Source organism: Schistocerca americana, chromosome 2, assembly GCF_021461395.2.
Source record: "Schistocerca americana isolate TAMUIC-IGC-003095 chromosome 2, iqSchAmer2.1, whole genome shotgun sequence".
NCBI lineage: Eukaryota > Metazoa > Arthropoda > Insecta > Orthoptera > Acrididae > Schistocerca > Schistocerca americana.
In genome coordinates this window covers 212,055,626-212,074,546 of record NC_060120.1, presented here as the reverse complement: position 1 = coordinate 212,074,546, position 18,921 = coordinate 212,055,626, and the positions used below count along the sequence as shown (strand labels likewise).

At 43.0% G+C, this 18,921-nt stretch overlaps 1 protein-coding gene across 1 annotated transcript in view; it reads right to left on the bottom strand.

Moving 5' to 3' along the window:
• The window catches only part of LOC124593899 (nuclear receptor subfamily 2 group E member 1), a 90,505-nt gene that overhangs the window by 28,725 nt on the left and 42,859 nt on the right, over window positions 1-18,921 (bottom strand). The window contains exon 3 of the mRNA XM_047132249.1: window positions 6,379-6,621. Within this exon, the coding sequence (XP_046988205.1) occupies window positions 6,379-6,621 (243 nt within the window). The remainder of the gene's footprint in view (window positions 1-6,378; window positions 6,622-18,921) is intronic.

The following is an 18,921-nucleotide window of genomic DNA, read 5'->3' as shown; positions in this document are numbered from 1 at the left end:
ATCCTGTTGACATTCTGCCACAATATTTCTACCCAGAGACGTCCGGCCATCTTCAGGTGAGTAGGCAACTACTGAAGATCCCAGGTGCATTTACGTTATTTATGCCGAAACTTGCGCATACGAAGTGTGCTGGCGTCTTTTGGCGCATTTTTCAGATGATGACACGCGCGGTGCAGCCGAGTTGTGTGTGCTGTCCTCAGTGGTGGAACTGAGAGATGATCTACTCATTGAGTATCGACTGAATCCGTCGTTTCGGCTGTCACTGGATAATTTTAATTACAGGATTCCAGTTTTTACCGAGTCGAAAGCTGTTGTCACGATTTATGACATTATCGGAAAGATGTATTTCCACTGATTCTTTGATTACTAAATCCCAAAAAACAGGAAACTTGGAGCTAAAATTTTGTTCTATTGTACGGCTGCCGAAGACGGGTGTATCTGTTGTGTTCTGTACAACGCTCCTAGACAGTTCGTGTCATCTGGCCTATATATTCACAGCCACTCTCGCAGGGAATTTTGTAAACGCCCGCTTTTTTCAGTTTTAAGTCGTCCTTAATGGATCCAACCAGGGCCAAGCTGTTCGCTGGTGGACGGAAGATAATCTAGATTTAATTTTTCCTACACTATCTGCCTATTTTAGACGGCATGTGGAAGGAACGCAATTGATTTATGGTCGTCATCAGTGTCCTCAGTACGTTGGTTTTTGTTGTTATAGCTGTTCATGGCCTTCCTTATTTGGCGTGAAGTGTAGCCATTCTCTTTAAAAACCTTCTCCAAGTGGTCTAATTTTGCATGGAGGTTTTCATCGTCCGATATTCCGTGCGTCCGTAGTATTAAGGCACTAAGAACACCGGTGGTTTGTGCTGGGTGACGGCAACTAGACGCCTGGAGATATAGATCTGTGTGCATAGGTTATCTGTACATAGACTGTGCCAGTGACCCATCAGTCTTACGACGTACTAGCACGTCTAAAAGGGTAAAGTCCCATCTTTCTCAATCCCCATCGTAAACTTAATGTTCTCATGTAAATGCTTTTAAGTGACAAAGGAATGTCTCCAGTTATTGTCTGGGTCCCCATGGCGTCGCTGTCTGTTTGTTCAAAGAATTCGTTACAGAATAAGAAGTAGGTTGAGGCGCGAGAAAGTTCAAACAAGGCCGCCAACTCAGCACTGAATAAGTTACCACCCGAAAATTATTAGAAGATGAAATACACCGAGGAAATTTCAGAAGCTACAATTTAAAGGCAATCACTGGGGTGAGCCATATAAAATACTGACCGAGGGAATAGAAGCGCTACTGGTATTATCAACACTAAGGTAGCGCAATGACGAAATGAGCCAGAGATGGAGGTATACGGAGGGATTCCTGCTGTATAAGCTACTCCCTGACGAGTTTCCACAGACTGACGAACCTGAATACCCGCAATTAAGAGAATAACTGGAAACGCAACACTCAACTAATACCATTCCCCGCCCTTCGCACACGAGGAAGTCGCATCAACCATTAAGAGGCAAAAGAGAAGGAAGGCTCCCAACCCTGATGGAATTCTTCAAATGTGGTACAGCAGGATGCACCGCAAATCACCACATATCAGATGAAACTTTTTAACCACTTCCTCCGGCTGGCACATGTGCCTGCAGCTTAGAAGGTGACGAACACACTTATTAAAAAAATCCGTGACAACATTCTGCCAGAACGCAAATCTTATCGACCGATCTGCCTTCTAAATTCGCTGGCTATGGTCCAGGAGCGACTCTTTTGTGATCGCCTTCACATGATTTCAGATTTACGCTTGGAAAATCGATACAAGACGCGCTTAATCGGGATATTGGAATAGTAAACATAACAGAAAAGAAATACGCAGTAGCAGTACTAATGTAGGAGGGGCATTAGGCACTTTATAGTGGCCCGTGATGTCTGCACGTCTTCAAGACCTGCAGCTTCCAGCAGTTCTATACAACAGTCTTCTGGATTATTGTAGAAACGCAGTCGTCGAGTGGCAAGCAGGGATCAGTAGATCACTAAGGTATGCCCACAGGGGTCTACTTGTGGGGTTGTTTGGTGTTAGACAATGCATTTTGAGAAGCAACTATAGTCTGTGCTGTCACTTCCAGACATTTTCTAACTATTGTAAGAAAATAAAACGCCTGCAGCCATCCTTATGAGCAGATTATCTGTAACTGTGGTGTCAGCACCCTAAACATCAACTCAATCCTTCAGCATCAACTACGGACTGAAGATAGTGCACTGAAGCGCCGAAACTGGTAGCTACACAGTAGATAAGATCATAAGGACGGCTGTAGGTGTTTCATTTTCCTACAATAGCAAACGGCCGTGGTCCCAAAGACCTCCAGTCTAAAGGATGAACACACAAAGATTCTTTTAACCATCTAATCTAGGTAGCTGACTTGTGGTAGCAGGCCTCCAGCCTGAACCATACGCTGGTGGAGGGGTCCTGGCAGGGAGCCCCATCACTGGCAGGTGTTGAAGAAGGGGAGCACTTCTTCGGCTGGGGAGGGTGAGCGGCACCCGGAGGGGACAGCGTGGGAACTGCAGGGAAGTAGGAGATAGGAGGAGGACAGAACTGGGATACGGAAGATGTAGGAGACGGAAAGGATGTAACAGAGGCGAAAGTAGAAGAAATAGACACTGGGAGTAGTCGGTCATGTTTTTGGCGAGCCTAGCATAAGATAGACGATCAAGGGACTTGTTCTCTTGGATCTTCTTTTCTTTCAAGTAAACTGGACATTCTGGACAGCATGGAGAGTGGCGGTCATGCCAGTTGACACACACACAGGTGGCAGAACACAGGGGCTTCCCTCGTGGAGTGGGTGGTCACAGTCATCACACAGAGGGTCCGGCGAACAGTGGGAAGACATACGTCCAAAACACAAGAACTGAAAACATCTCATGGGTGGCGGGACGTACGGCCTCACATCACAGTGGTAATTCAAGACCTTGACATTCTCTGGGAGCGTATCCCCAATGAAAGCCAGAATAAAGGCGCCAATATCTGTGCATTTGTCTTTACGACACTTCAGCACATGTCGAACAAAATGAATACCGCGTCGCTCCACATTATCCTAGAGTTTCCTCATCAGTTTGTAAGATGAGGCTGTAACACCGAAAATGCAGAAATAATACCATCTGCACTATCCAAAATATTCGTCGTTTAACATCCGTTGATAACTTGTACTGTACTTCTAATTATGAATCTGTAAGCTTTATGACAGAAACTATACCTAATTCATAATTGATATAATAGTATATTTATTTCTAACTGTATGTAATTGATTGTAATTACAAGGAAAATGTTGCAAATTAGTGGGTACTAGCCAAGGGAACTTTAAGTGATGAAAAATGCTGAAGCGTTTGTTGGGCTCTCCTGCAGACGCGGTGTGCAGCTATGCTCGCAGCAGTGTAGACGCTCCTGATTCATTTAACCGCAAGTGTTGAGAGCACGGCAGGTGTGGACCGGCAGAGGAAGCTGCAATTGTAACTATTGCCTGTCCCGTAATTATCCATGGCTCTGGAGACAACTCGGGGTTCTCGAACAACAGCAGCAGCAACAACGGAAGCTCAGCATTGTCGTCGGCTACATTCTTCGTCGTCCGCACAGCTACAACATTGTAAAACTGTTAACTGATGGATATAGTACTGTAGAGGCTTTACCCACTTGCAGTTCTTTCACAAAGTATGACCAACTTGAATAATAACCTGCAATAGTTAAAAACTTGTAGGGCTCCTGTGTTGTCATTGTCCTCAGAAATTGTAACTAAGCAGGGTCCATTAACTTTCCATGCAATCACCGAGTATTGTATGAATATGAAAATAATTAACTATTTACTGCCACTTTGTGTGTTCACTAATGAACAGTTTCAGTCTAAATTTTCTGCCTCAGTAACTGTTCATTCTTGTATTTCGTAGCAGAGGCTTAACTAATTTGTGATTTTGAGTGTTAATTCATTCACTTAAATTAAAGTAAAATTTCACTGGCAAAACTAATAACTAAAGATACAGGACCAATTAAAAGTGCGCAGTTTCACTTATTCTGTATTGAGCTTAGCGAGTGACTTTTGCTGGCTTGGTATGCATTTTATTGTTGTTATTTTGAAAGTAAAATGAGTTGTTCATTTGCTTAAAGTAAATTTAATTCAGTCTTTCAATAATGAAAGGTAAACTGCTAGCCATATTCTAAATTTTGCGTTACTGAAAGTAATTTTTTTTCGTAGCCAAATTTTAGTTAGATTTATTTAACCAGTAACTCCATTTAACTTTACTTTAAAAAATTAATGTTTCAGAATAAGTAACTGCAGATTCAATGCTTTCTGATTCATTTATTTTCTCGTAAAATTTTGTGCGGTGAAATGGCGTGACAACCTCCTGTTGCCATGCCAGTGATTATGTGCTTCAATTTCTTTGCCATTGCCTTTCTTAAGATTCTGGAGAGTCATTGCCCTGGCGCGCTAGCGACCGTTCAGTTATTCCCTTTTTTAGCTAATCAGTATTTTCTTTGTATTATCAGTAATTTTTGCAGTAAATATTACGTGGTACACTTTCCCTCCCCCCCCCCCCCCCCCCCGTGTGGTTCGTGAGCGATTGCACTGTATTCAACCCATTTCAAAATTTTTATCAGTATTTAGGTTAGGTTTAAAATAGATTCTTCATTCAGAAGGGTCTGTTGTACACTTTCCTCCAATTCACTGGTGCTATTTTCCTTCGTTAACAACAGCCTTAATCACTGTAAAATTTCATTAGGCATATGTGATCATGGTCAGTTATATCGCAATTCAGTAGGCCGATTAGGAAGGGAGAGGGTACAAGGCCCCTATGGAAAATCACTCCCTGGACCATATTCAGAGACTGATGAGGGTAATAGACACAGGGGCGTCGCCAATGCGATCACAAGCACGAAGGGCTGCTGATTGGGCGGCAGAAGAAGCTTTGATCAACAGGGGGCCCAACTGCATGTTACTGAGAGACTCTACTTCGCCAAACTTGTCCTCAGCAGTCTCCACAAAAAACAATGGCCTTGTGGCGGCGAATGCGTCCCCATCCATCCTAGTACAGACCAGGTAATAAGGAAAGTGTTTCACCCCAAAATTGTGAGCCTGGCCCTCTTCCGAGGGAAGGGAAAGCTGGAGGGTCAGATGCAGCAGCATTCAATGATGGCTACCACTCGAAGAGATGGCCGTTTGAGGACGACCAGATTTTTGCAGCTTGATATGCTTTATGCGCCAAGCATCCGCCCTGATACCAGCCACTCCCATGGGCGCCACCCAGCCGTAGCAAAGGCCATCTGGCATGGTCGTCAGTGTCGGGAGTTCCAATACTCCAACAAGACATGTAACCACTCCTTGACATACATGGGGTGGGAACAGCTTGGATATCAGTAGTGTTATCCCTGTGCTGTCAGGGGGCTCAGCCAGATGTGTGTATAACAGCCCCACCACATGGACAGGGTACACATGCTGGTGACCTAGCAGGGCAGAGGGGGGCTATGTTGTGGAACGATGGAGGAAAAGAGAGGATAGAAGGGGGGCCAAAAACGCCAGAAAAGATGAAAGAACAGGCAACAGGAACAAAATCGCAAGGAATACAGGGATCCAGGTGGATAGTCAGAGAGAGGGGAAGGAGGGGGCGGCGGGAAAGGAGCCAGGATGGGGAGGAAGGAGCACAGTGAAGGACATGCAGTGGGGGGTGGGGGATTGTGGTGTTGATGAGGAATGTTCCCCATAGGTTCAAATGGCTCTAAACACTATGGGACTTAACATCTGAGGTCATCAGTCCCCTAGAACTTAGAACTACTTAAACCTAACTTACCTAAGGACATCACACACATCAATGCCTGACGCAGGATTCAAACCTGCGACCGTAGCGGTCGCGCGGTTCCATACTGAAGTGCCTAGAACCGCTCAGCCACACTGGCCGGCGTTCACCATAGGCCTGTTTCAAATGTGCAAAGGTCACACTTCCAGATTCCCCAGGTTTAATACAAAACTTGATTGCATAACACTGCTCTAAATTCCACTCTTCCATTTTCGTAACACACAACAAAAACACAGCTTCACTGATGGCACTCTAAAAAGTCACGTGATGGCTACATGGAGCTAAAAATCAGACTGCGCAGGGATGAACACACAAGCAGAACAACACAGTGTTGCCACGTTGCTGGCAGTGTTGTCAGTCTCTTTATTTTTCTTACAAACCTTTAGTCCTGTAATGCTTATAACTAACGCATTGTTCTTCAAATTATGAATCGAATTGTACTATGTGTTTAATGTTGTCCGCTGCTTTAATGGTCTAATGATTTCAAAATTATTATTACTGTGACATAACCGACGCCGTTGAGCACTGTGAAAGCACCGCCACACATACCGCACTGGCCCAGAGGATGCAGCGGCGAGCGCTCCAGCGCCTCTGGCGGCGGCACCTGCAACTGTCTGGCAGCTAGAGGGAAGCAGTGTGCAGCGGAAATCGCGGGGGCAGCAGCTGCAGCTGCGGCAGGAGTCGCCCGCGGTAGCTCGTGCGCCGCCTCCGCGCCACTCCCAGCCTTCTGCGCATGCGCGTGCGACAGCTGCCGTTTGCGTCCCTTGCGCGGGCCCCGTTCCTCCTGCACGGCTGCAACACGCGTTTCATTTTGTCTCAGAAATAAACAGGGATGGGCGATTTGTAACACAAGTATTAAAATAATACTGTTACTGAATCGTGCCTTAAAGCAAGTAATACGTTCCTCGCATGACCCTTTTACACTTTTAATAGGCTAGGATTCACTGATATACATACGATTTTACATCATTCACCACTTGTTTGGATACTCATGAGAAAAGCATTCAGTTTTTATTACAATGATGTTCCTCTTCCGGGTAAAATTTCAGTAAATTAAAACCATTTAATGACATTCGTACATTGTCACTGTAACACACTCCCTGGAATAAACGAGACCATGTAGTTTCACTGATCAAAGCACCTATGTCTGGATTTCAGGTATGATCCCGTGTTTCTTTCGATGCTGAGGTGCTATTACGGTACAGTTGGAGTGCTCCGGCAATGCTGTTTGAGTTTAGGGAAAAACAAAAGTGGACTGCGGCACGAATGGAAATTTGGATCGATGAGGGAGGCGTGCTAGGGTAGTCCGTGCAGTTGCACAAAGCTACTGTGTGAGGGTGGTGGTGTAGTGGTTAGCACGTCTGCCTAGTGAGTCGCCTGTACATCGGTACAAATTACACCTGGAAAGAACTCGTTTTTTTTGGTTACAATGAACACAGGTTTGACACTGCTGTCGGATGTCACTAGTGTATTCATGTACATAAAATTATTTATGTATTTTAATACAACATGATTCCTATTACCTGTCGATAAAAGATCACTAACCACCTTTTTTAAAATTATTATAAAATAATTAATAAAAGAGAAGCTAAAATAACTTATTACGTTCACTTGCACAAGTGCGCCTACGTAAGAGATGCTTTACAACTTGGTGCAATTTCCACATACTGATATACAATAAAGTAAAAATTAGAAAAATTTGCAGATATAATTGTCAAACTATTAAAATTACAAAAACATGCAGATGTATAAGCTATAAGATGGGCTTCCACTGTATCATTTGAATAGCATTCTATGCTGCGGATGACAACCCAAGTAATTACCATATAAGCAAATAATAAAATAATTACAGTGACAGAGGATAACACAGTTCACGTAGTAACAACTGTCAGACGATGTGATTGACCCTGTCAGAGTCCCGATATGTGGCTCCACTATCTTCCAAGTGTCTACTATTTAAAAAATATAGTCTCACGATGATGATATTAATGTAAAGGCTAAAGTCAATGAGTTAACATCATGTTACACCAGCACAAAAACATAAAATACTCTAGATAGTGAACAAATTGAATTCACGCATGACACCGACTCAAAATACTCGTTTACTCTTCTATGTTAAGGGTATCTTCCCCGTGATCTGTATTTGTCTCCATTGCCTGCAATTCATAACATTTGTTGGCACAGAAGAAAAAGTAATATCTGAAAAATGTTGAGTGTGAAAGGACATGTCGCCCGATGTCTACATATATAAGGATACCAATGCACCTTGTTAGGCCACGTTATCTTTAGAGACCAACAATGACATGAATTCGGTAGCAGTGGGAATATGTCACTTATCTGCAAATGTCGCAGCCTACAGAGATCAGGTGGTTAAAACAGCTTCCGGCACAAAATTTAATGTCATGTTTTATCTAGTTAACAAATACAAAAGGAGATTTCTTGTGTTGTGGTTTTAACCTTGACTTGCCGATGCATCGTTCATCTCGTCCCTCAGATACCTGACAATATCTTAGAAAGAGTGCTTGCACAACTGGTACAGGAGACATATAATAACCTTTGATCGAGGTATGCTGTTACACGGTTTTGTTATTACAAAGCAACTGTTTTATACACTCAGTTTTATCTCTGTATAATTGCTCAGTGAATATAAACTTTATCTCTGTATAACTACACATTGTATGAATGCATTCATAGACCCGAAGAAGGTAACTATACTTACCGAAACCGCTAATCGACAGTAAGCGTTGTTTACAAGCGATCTCGTAAAAGAAGTTGATCTTCTTTCAAGTTATCAGAGTTAACGCTCGACTAATGCTACTGGAGAAACAAACACTAGAAAGAATAGAGCAGTTCCGTATGCAGGCTTGAGGGAGAAGTTTAAAATGGGCAAACAAGGCACACAGCGTTTACCCCTCGGCATTTGCACTGTTGTGAAGGTACTTTATTGTTAGACAGATATAGAGATAAATGGGGGTAAGGAATCAAATGGAATGCAGTTACTGTGTAACGACCCACTAGTGACCATGCTTACCTTGTATAAAAATAGAAACTTCCCCTGAACAAATAAAAATATTAAATGGGGGAATGGCCGAGGCATACAACACTGGGAATAACAGGGCAGTCTGCTCGCCACACAAAGGATTAAGTCTCTGGCTTACATGGGTGGCAGAGACACTCGAGTGAGGCTTGTGGGACTCTCGTGTGACACAAAGAAGGACAGGATTTTCGCTGTTGTGGCGTACGGCACTGCCCGGCGCCCAGTTACTGGGTTCGAGTTTAAGGTCTGGCCCATCATCACCGGATAACATCTGGAGAGAATTCACTATTCTTGAAGAGGCCAGGCCTGTTGCTGTGGGAACGGGATTTGATGGAGTTCCCATCGTGTTTGCTTGGCCTGTTGGAAGTTCTGAGTTGTATAAACAACGCTCTGATTCGCCTATCGGCTCTTGACGTCAGACGGGTATTTCCACTACAAACTTTGATAGGAGAGTGTGTCCTGGTTGCCTCTCTACTTGATATATTCCGTGGTGGGATATTATTTAACATTGCAGTTTGCCGCCATAGGACAGACGTAACATTTTGGCAGATCGGTGCTTGCTGCCGTGCCGGCGCAATGGACGCATGATCGCGATCACTCTGGTGTCGGTAGTCTCAAAGGTAACACCACGTGCTCGATCGCTAAGGGGACGCTCTTTCTGGTGTTCGCTGGGATGTCGTGTCGACGACTTAGCGCGATCCGCAGATTTCAGATTGGTGCAGATCTCGTGCTGACCCCGTATCTTGACGTCTGTCGAGACAAGTGACTGATGAGCATATTATGCAGCATCGGCTTGTTAGTTGGAAGTTTACCATTTCATAAGCGTACACCGACGCCACAATGCCGTTAGAATCCAGTTACGAAGATAGGATCTTGTCGTTTTAGTTCGGACAACATACAAGTGCATAGTAGAATTCAAATTCGCGATGTTTATCCATATCATTGAGGGAATGTGGAGCTTGAGTCCATTACCTTCCCTAGACATCATACTTGTGCTGATTAATAGTCTAACACGTTAGATTCGTATTGTCAATCTGTTGGTTTTCTTGGGTAAAGAGACGAATTTTTGTAATAAATCACCAGTTTATTTTTATACGAATTTCATTTCAAGTAGATAGTGTCCCTTCATCTAATTTTCATTATCATTTGTTTTGAAAATATGGTTATTAGTTGATTTTATAGCAATTTCCACCTTAGGACCTCATGTTAGAGCCAAATTTCAGATAGGTTAGTTCCATTACATTAAGTGTATCAGCACTGGGTCTTAAAGGGTGTGTCGGAGTCTAGATAGTCTCTGACTCACGAAGTAACAATTTCTAAGTTCAAACACGCGGGATACCGCATCCTGCGAAAATTATTTTTACGCCTCAGTCAGGGCAGTACCTAGCAAGGGGCATAGCAGGGCAGCTGCTCTGCCCCCTGCCCGCTCCCCAACCCCAACCCCCTACCCTAGAAGAAAACTGGTCTATACAAACAGAATTCACAGCTCTCTCCGCCACAGAACTATCGGTTCCTTATCAGTTTGGAGAAAGCGAGAACATGTAATGCATATTGACTAATAGCCGTATGTCGTGTGTACTCGCTGATGTTTTGCGAGTCGTTTTCTAGCATTCACGATATATGGATACCTGCCAGACACATTCAGGTGAATTGTCGAGGACTCACAAATAAATTAGAGTTCATATTCTGGCTTACGGATCACGCACTATTGTGACTGAAGAGGGGTGGGGGCAATTATAGCAGTACAAGAAATTTTCCCCGCCACACACCACAAGGTGGCTTATGAAGTACAAACGTAGATATAGGCCTATACTTTAGCGTACATAGAGGGCAGTAGAAGTAGAAACATACACAGTATTTCTAAACTTTGTTTATAAAAAATCTAAACGTTGGTGAAAGTCGCTAGGCACAACTTTATGTCCTGTAGGCAGAGGGCATTTCAAAATTATTATCGAAGTTTATAACTAATATTTTGTTTTTCTTTTCGTGTAAAACAAACTGCAAAATTGTGGTGGACTACAGACGAATTAAAGCCAAAATATTTTCATTACTGTAACAGATGCTGTGGGACGTGGCCATTCAAACAAATGTGTTTTACTAAAGCTCATACAAGCTATAAGCCAGCTACGTCATTACATCCATTGGCGACGCCGCAAGAGTAATCTTGAGCGCAACAGTACGAAATGTGTCTGTCACTCCATAGTAACCGCAAGATACCCTACCACATTAGCAAAGAATCTCTACATCACAGGCAAATTTATACGTGAAGTTGGAAAAGAAGTTTTTGAAGGAAGGTTGTTATTTTGGGCGCTAGAAACCCCATGTGGAAAGCTGAATGTGTACGGGAAGTATACTGTAAGGAAAAAAAAAATACCGATGCACCTCGGAGGAATTATCCGAATGGGACGGAAATCGGTAGACATGATGTACATGTACAGACAAACAAATATTTATAATTTCAGAAAAAATGGATGATATATTCAAGATAAAAAGCTTCACAAATTGAGCTAGTTAATAACGGGTTGGTACGCCTCTGACCCTTACCCGGGTAGTTATTCGACTTGGCGCTGACTGATAGAGTTGTTGGATGTCGTCCTGAGTGATATCGTGCCAAATTCTGTCCAACTGTCGCGTTGAATCGTCAGAATGGCGAGCTGGTTGGAGGACCCAAGCCATAATGCTCCAAACTTTCTCAGTTGGAGAGAAATCCGGTGACATTCCTGCCCAAGGTAAGGTTTGGCAAGCACGAAGACAAGCAGCAGAAACTCTTGTCGTGTGCAGGCGGGTATTACCTAGCTGAAGCGTAAGCCCAGGATAGCTTGCCATAGAATGCAACAAAATGAGGCGTAGAATATAGTTGACACACTACTGTACTGTAAGGGCGCAGAGAATGGAAATTAGAGGGGCCCTCTACATCTACATCTACATCCATACTCTGCAAGCCACCTGACGGTGTGTGGCGGAGGGTACCTTGAGTACCTCTATCGGTTCTCTCTTCTATTCCAGTCTCGTATTGTTCGTGGAAAGAAGGATTGTCGGTATGCCTCTGTGTGGGCTCTAATCTCTCTGATTTTATCCTCACGGTCTCTTCGCGAGATATACGTAGGAGGAAGCAATATACTGCTTGAATCTTCGGTGAGGGTATGTTCTCGAAACTTTAACAAAAGCCCGTACCGAGCTACTGAGCGTCTCTCCTGCAGAGTCTTCCACTGGAGTTTATCTATCATCTCCGTAACGCTTTCGCGATTACTAAATGATCCTGTAACGAAGCGCGCTGCTCTCCGTTGGATCTTCTCTATCTCTTCTATCAACCCTATCTGGTACGGATCCCACACCGCTGAGCAGTATTCAAGCATTGGGCGAACAAGCGTACTGTAACCTACTTCCTCTGTTTTCGGATTGCATTTCCTTAGGATTCTTCCAATGAATCTCAGTCTGGCATCTGCTTTACCGACGATCAACTTTATCTGATCATTCCATTTTAAATCACTCCTAATGCGTACTCCCAGATAATTTATGGAATTAACTGCTTCCAGTTGCTGACCTGCTATATTGTAGCTAAATGATAAGGGATCTATCTTACTATGTATTCGCAGCACATTACACTTGTCTACATTGAGATTCAGTTGCTATTCCCTGCACCATGCGTCAATTCGCTGCAGATCCTCCTGCATTTCAGTACAATTCTCCATTGTTACAACCTGTCAATACACCACAGCATCATCTGCAAAAAGCCTCAGTGAACTTCCGATGTCATCCACCAGGTCATTTATGTATATTGTGAATAGCAACGGTCCTATGACATCCCCTGCGGCACACCTGAAATCACTCTTACTTCGGAAGACTTCTCTCCATTGAGAATGACATGCTGCGTTCTGCTATCTAGAAACACTTCAATCCAATCACACAATTGGTCTGATAGTCCATATGCTCTTACTTTGTTCATTAAACGACTGTGGGGAACTGTATCGAACGCCTTGCGGAAGTCAAGAAACACGGCATCCAACTGTGAACCCATGTCTATGGCCCTCTGAGTCTCGTGGACGAATAGCGCGAGCTGGGTTTCACATGACCGTCTTTTTCGAAACCCATGCTGATTCCTACAGAGTAGATTTCTAGTCTCCAGAAAAGTCATTATACTCGAACATAATACGTGTTCCAAAATTTTGCAACTGATCGACGTTAGAGATATAGCTCTATAGTTCTGCACATCTGTTCGACGTCCCTTCTTGAAAACGGGGATGACCTGTGCCCTTTTCCAATCCTTTGGAAAGCTACGCTCTTCTAGAGACCTGCTATGAAAATAAATGACGTCCCAGACCATGACTTCTGTCTGTCGGGCCGTATGGCGGGCGACACTCAGGTTGGTATCCAAGTACAGTCCGGAGCGTCTCCAGACACGTCTTCATCCTGGAGTCTCACTTACACGAGTAGAACTGCCTTCAGTGATGAGTTCCGATTCGAAATGAGCCCCACGTCCAACGAAGACGTATATGGAGACGCCTCAGACAGCAGTGGTGAATTTTTCCGAAACTGTTATCATTTGTTTGTGTCTATATGTACATCATATCTACCGATTTCCGCCCTTCCTTCGTGGTGCGTGATTTTTTTTTTTTTTCCGAGTGGATTTGCTTGGATCACTGACGGCACAAGAGAGTATCTAAGATTGCGCTGTGCCTGAAAAATAATGACGCCACCGCAAAAATTGTTCAAATACAGGGTAATGCATGAATATGAGCAGTATCAACTGCACGTTCGCTCATCAAAGAACATTAACAGTGCTGTAGTTACTGTAACAGGATGGACTGTAGCTGAGCTAGCAGCCAAGAACGGGGCACCAAGAAACGGACATTGGCCGCAGCCGGTCGTCGCACCTGCATGCTCAGCACCCCAGGAGAGGTCTTCTCTGCTGTGTCATCAGACCTCCGAATGTCAATGGCCTGGAAAGCAACAGCCCTCACGAAACTTCTACAACTGCCGCATACTACAGCCACATCGGTTATTGCCTCCCTTCCAGGACATCTGCAGCTACGTCTACATGGATACTCTAAAAATCACACTTAAGTGCCTGGTAGAGTGTTGATGGAACCACCATCACAGTAATTCTCTATTATTCCACTCTCCTACAGCGCGCGGAGGAAACGAGCACCTATACCTTCCCGTGCGAGCTCCGATTTCCTTTATTTTAGAATGATGATCATTTCTACCTATGTAGGTCGGAGTCAATAAAATATTTTCGCATTTGGAGAAGAAAATTGGTGATTGAAATTTCGCGAGAAGATTCCCCCACAATGAATAACGTCTTTGTTTTAATGACGTCGATCCCAAATCCTGTATAATGTCCGTGACACTCTCACCCCTATTTCGCGATAATACAAAACGTGCTGCTCATCTCTGATCTCTGAAGTTTGTCGATGTACTCCGTTAATTCTATCTGGTAAGGATCCCAGATCGCGCAGCAGTACTCCCAAAGAGGACGGACTAGCGTAATGTAGGCAGTCTCTTTAGCAAATCTGATCTTCTAAGTGCTCTGCCAATGAAACACAGTCTTTGGTTCGCCTTCCCCACAACATTTTCTACGTGTTCTTTCAAATTTATGTTGTTCGTAATTGTAATTCCTAGGTAATTATATTAAATTTCAGCCTCCAGTTGCATAAGCAAAGAAACTTTACCTAGGTTTCGGCTATAATAATGTAGCTTGGTTCAAATGGTTCAAATGGCTCTGAGCACTATGGGACTTAACATCTGAGGTCATTTGTCCCCTAGAACTTAGAACTACTTAAACCTAACTAACCTAAGGACATCACACACATCCATGCCCGAAGCAGGATTCGAACCTGCGACCGTAGCGGTCGCGCAGTTCCAGACTGAAGCGCCTAGAACCGCTCGGTCACTGCGGCCGGCAATAATGTAGCATTCTTCAGAAATGTCACAATATAAAATGAAATTAAAACATGCCAGATATTGGCCTACTCAAACTTAAAATGGTAGTACTACAGTACATATTCATAAGACTGGGTCACTTCTACTAATGTTTCGCCGATAGCTCACACCAGACAGGTGGACCGCGGGCGCTGAGTCGTAACTGTGCGCCGCGGGCAGCGACGCAGCGCGCTCAGTTGGTCGCGAATATGCGCGTGCGGAGTAATACTGACTTAAAACCAGAAAAAGTTAACTGAGATTATTATGGAAGATAGTTTATTACAATAGTTCGGACTATTAATGGCATTAAAACAATAAGTTGCTGAAATTACCATTCCATAAAAGGCAAAAGACATTAAACAAGTATACTGTAGATAAGTAAGAATAAACATTAATTGATAACATTATTTGTTACAACAGCTAAAAATGTTACTGGCAAATAAACCATAATAACTGAAGGTACAGTTATATGAGAGGTAAATGACATTATATAGCGTAAAGGAACCTTTTAATAAGAAAAGGCCATAAGTTAAGGTTAACAGTGCCTGAAATATGTGGAACTTAGCTAAGAATTAACGCCTTTAAATGATAATAAGGACAATTGTCTCATACAGCTTAGCGGTTAGATATACAATATGTGATCAGTTTCCTTTACGCTGTATAATGTCATTTGCCTATCATAGAACCGTACCTTCAGTTATTATGGTTTATTTGCCAGTATCATTTTTAGCTGTTGTAACAAATAATGTTATCAATTAAGGTTTATTCTTACTGGCAGCCTTTACCGCTTCTGATAGCTGCTCGAAACCAGAGAGAGTCTCTTCTGATCCTAAACGACACACATTATTGGTACCAACGTGTGCAACCACCTACACTTGGGGCGCCTGCGCTGCTGTCCTGGCCTAGGCAGCGTGCACGACTGAAGCTCTGTCAACTTCTTAGGTAAGTCCATTGAGGTTAGGCCACTCCACTGCTGCGAAAAGAGTTACCGAGGTGCAGGGCGTAACCCCGTACACAGCAATAGCGCTGCTCTCAAGTTTGCAACTGTTTGCCATAGCACTCCTAAGAAGTAGTGAAAACCACGTAATACTAACGAGGGGAGGCCACGACGTTGGAATTACGGATTTACTTCAAATGTTTTACACTTTTAGTAGGCCTTTAAAACAACGTAATATGCAAGTAATAAGGTACACTACTCTGGCAATTCCAACAAAATCGCAAGACAAGTTTTAACCGCCCATTATCTAACGGATATACTAATACCTGTGAGAAGGTGCCAGTCGTTTGAAGCCATTGTGGTTCGCATTTAGCAAGCGAATCGTCGACGAGGCGACGGTTTGAATCCTGTTAGCACGTGCTTATTCAAAATGGTTCAAATGGCTCTGAGCACTATGGGACTCAACTGCTGAGGTCATAAGTCCCCAAGAACTTAGAACTACTTAAACCTAACTAACCTAAGGACAACACACACATCCATGCCCGAGGCAGGATTCGAACCTGCGACCGTAGCGGTCGCGCGGTTCCAGACTGAAGCGCCAGAACCGCTCGGCCACCAGGGGCCGGCCCACGTGCTTATTAATCTATGTTTTTTTCATTACTGGTCACATTAATTTGTATGACGTTTGAAAGGTAATATAATGAAAAAAGTCCCACGTGTATTTTCATGAAGTTATAGTGAATTTCGTATGATATTTGACTATTCTCTGTTTGTAATTAAATTTTCATGGACGAGTGACAGGCTTGGAAGGCCAACTTAAACCTCTATAAATAATGATATGAATAATATTATTCACAATCAGTATTATAGTAAGTCACAATGTGCCACACTACAAGAGTAATGTACAATTACTCGTTGGATTTGCTTTCGACATCACACAGTGCAGGATGGTATTTGTCATACAGACACAGAAAACATAAATTGTAACTTCATGCAAATACACGTGGTTTTTTTCGTTATATTATCTCTCAAATGTCATATAAATTAAATAATGTGACTAGTGATGAAAAAAAAAACAGATTAATAATGACCTTGGAGCAAGTGTCGATCTATCACTTCGTACACGATACACGTTCGTCTTACGAAGCTCGTACGCTGGTTACTTGAGCGCCATGAACTATCGTCCGGTACATAATAGACGCGTAACACTTCTCTTGCAGTTTTCTCGGAACTGTCAGAGATGTGCACCTTACTGCTTGCATATCATGTTGTTTTAATGGCCTACTAAAGGCGTACAAAGTTTGAAGTAAATTTGTGATCCCAACGTCGGGTCCCTCTTTGTAGGTACAGAAAGATGGTTAAAACCTCAAGTTCACAACAGTGAAACTTATGGGGAAAATTTAAGCGTGTATCGAAAGGCTTGGTTAATGTGAAATGAAGGTGATTTGTTTGATCCAGTAGACGAGAAACTCAGATCTACAGAAATAGAAATGGAATCTGTATGAGAAATTGTTTGGGAAAAACTCATCATCGAGGGTGGGCATAAAATTATAATTGAATCCATCTAGCGATCATAAGACTCACACTCCGTTGTAATAGGAAACTATAGATAAATGCTCAGCTCGCCAGTATGTAAGTACACCAATCACACTGTAATCTTCGTAGAGGACTTTAATCATCCAACAATCAAATGGGATAATCGAAGTTTTGTTAGTGGTGGGCGGCAAGACGTCCTGTGAAACAGAACTAAGTGCGTCCTCTGAAACGAACCTGGAACAGATTGTTCAACCACACTCATGGTGGAAATATATTAGATGTAACGGCAACAAATAGAACTGACTTCTTTGAGGATATTCACTTCGAAACTGGTGTCAACAATTGTAGCAACAAGGATTGCGAAAGTACGAAGAGCAACTAAAACAAATAGAAAGATTTCATGTTCAGTAAACTTGATAAAGAAGCAGTAGTGTCGTATCTCAACGAGGAACTTGAAACTTTTCGCTCAGGAGAGGAGCGTGTAGATAAACTATGTTTCAAGTTTAAAAGAATAGCTGACTATGACTGGATGGATATCTATGAAGTAAAACAGTTTATGATTAGAGAGACCCTTCACGGTGTTACAATTACTGTAAGGAGACTTCTAAAGAAAAAGAGACTACTGCATAATAGGCGTAAAACAAAGCACAGGGCTGTAGATAGAGATGCTGAATGAATCACGTTTCGCTGTCAAGAGAGCAATGCGAGAAGCCTTCAATGACTACCATAGCAGACTACTGTCGAAAGCTTTTTCACAAACACCAAAGAAATTGTGGTCGTATGTAAAGGCACTAGAGACAGTGTCCAGTCACTCACGGACGAGACAGGAATCGACATAGAAGGTAGCAAAGCAAAAGCAAAAATGCATAGCTCCGTTTTCAAATGTTCCCTCTAAAAGGAAAACCAAGGAGTATTGGCCCAATTTAAGACTGGTACTGCGGCGGGGCTGTTTGGTCCCTCACTATCTTTTACACAAACTGTCCATCAACCTGAACAGGCTTCAGGTTTTCTGCCCCTTCACTCTGCGATAGTAGATACTAGTTTAGCTGATAAAAGCAGCACTGACGAAAATTCGACTAAATAACTACCACGGAAAGGCCACATAACTCCAGTCCATGGGCAGTAGCTGAGAGTTAAACTACCGAGTGTTCTGGATTCTTACATGACTCGTTCGAAAAAATCTGTAATTTCCTTTAAGTTGGTTTATTGTCTTTAAACCCAGAAAAAAGGTATCAAGTCCGTACTTAATATCCCGACATCAATATCCCGACATCAAAATCCCTACATAAATTACGCAACGTTAATGATTGTGTCAGTAAAAAAATCCACGCCCGAAATCAGCCAGAAGATATTTAGTCCGACCCGATATTGTGAACGTCCTAAACAGTCGCTGACCCACGACTATTTGCATGTTAACACATTCAGTCGCTCAGAAGGCTTCTTGTTAAGGAAGTGCTCGCCGTAATGTCTCGTTATCTGCACGAAGCACGCCAGGTGGAGTTGATGTACTAACATGAAAGGTTCACAAGCGAATATCTCATAAAATAAATCGCTCACAAAGCTCAAACTTTCACAAAACACTCAGCTTTGTAGTCGCTTTTCGACAGCGACACGAGAACCGATCAAATGGGCAAATTTCTTCATTTTGGTACAAACCTGA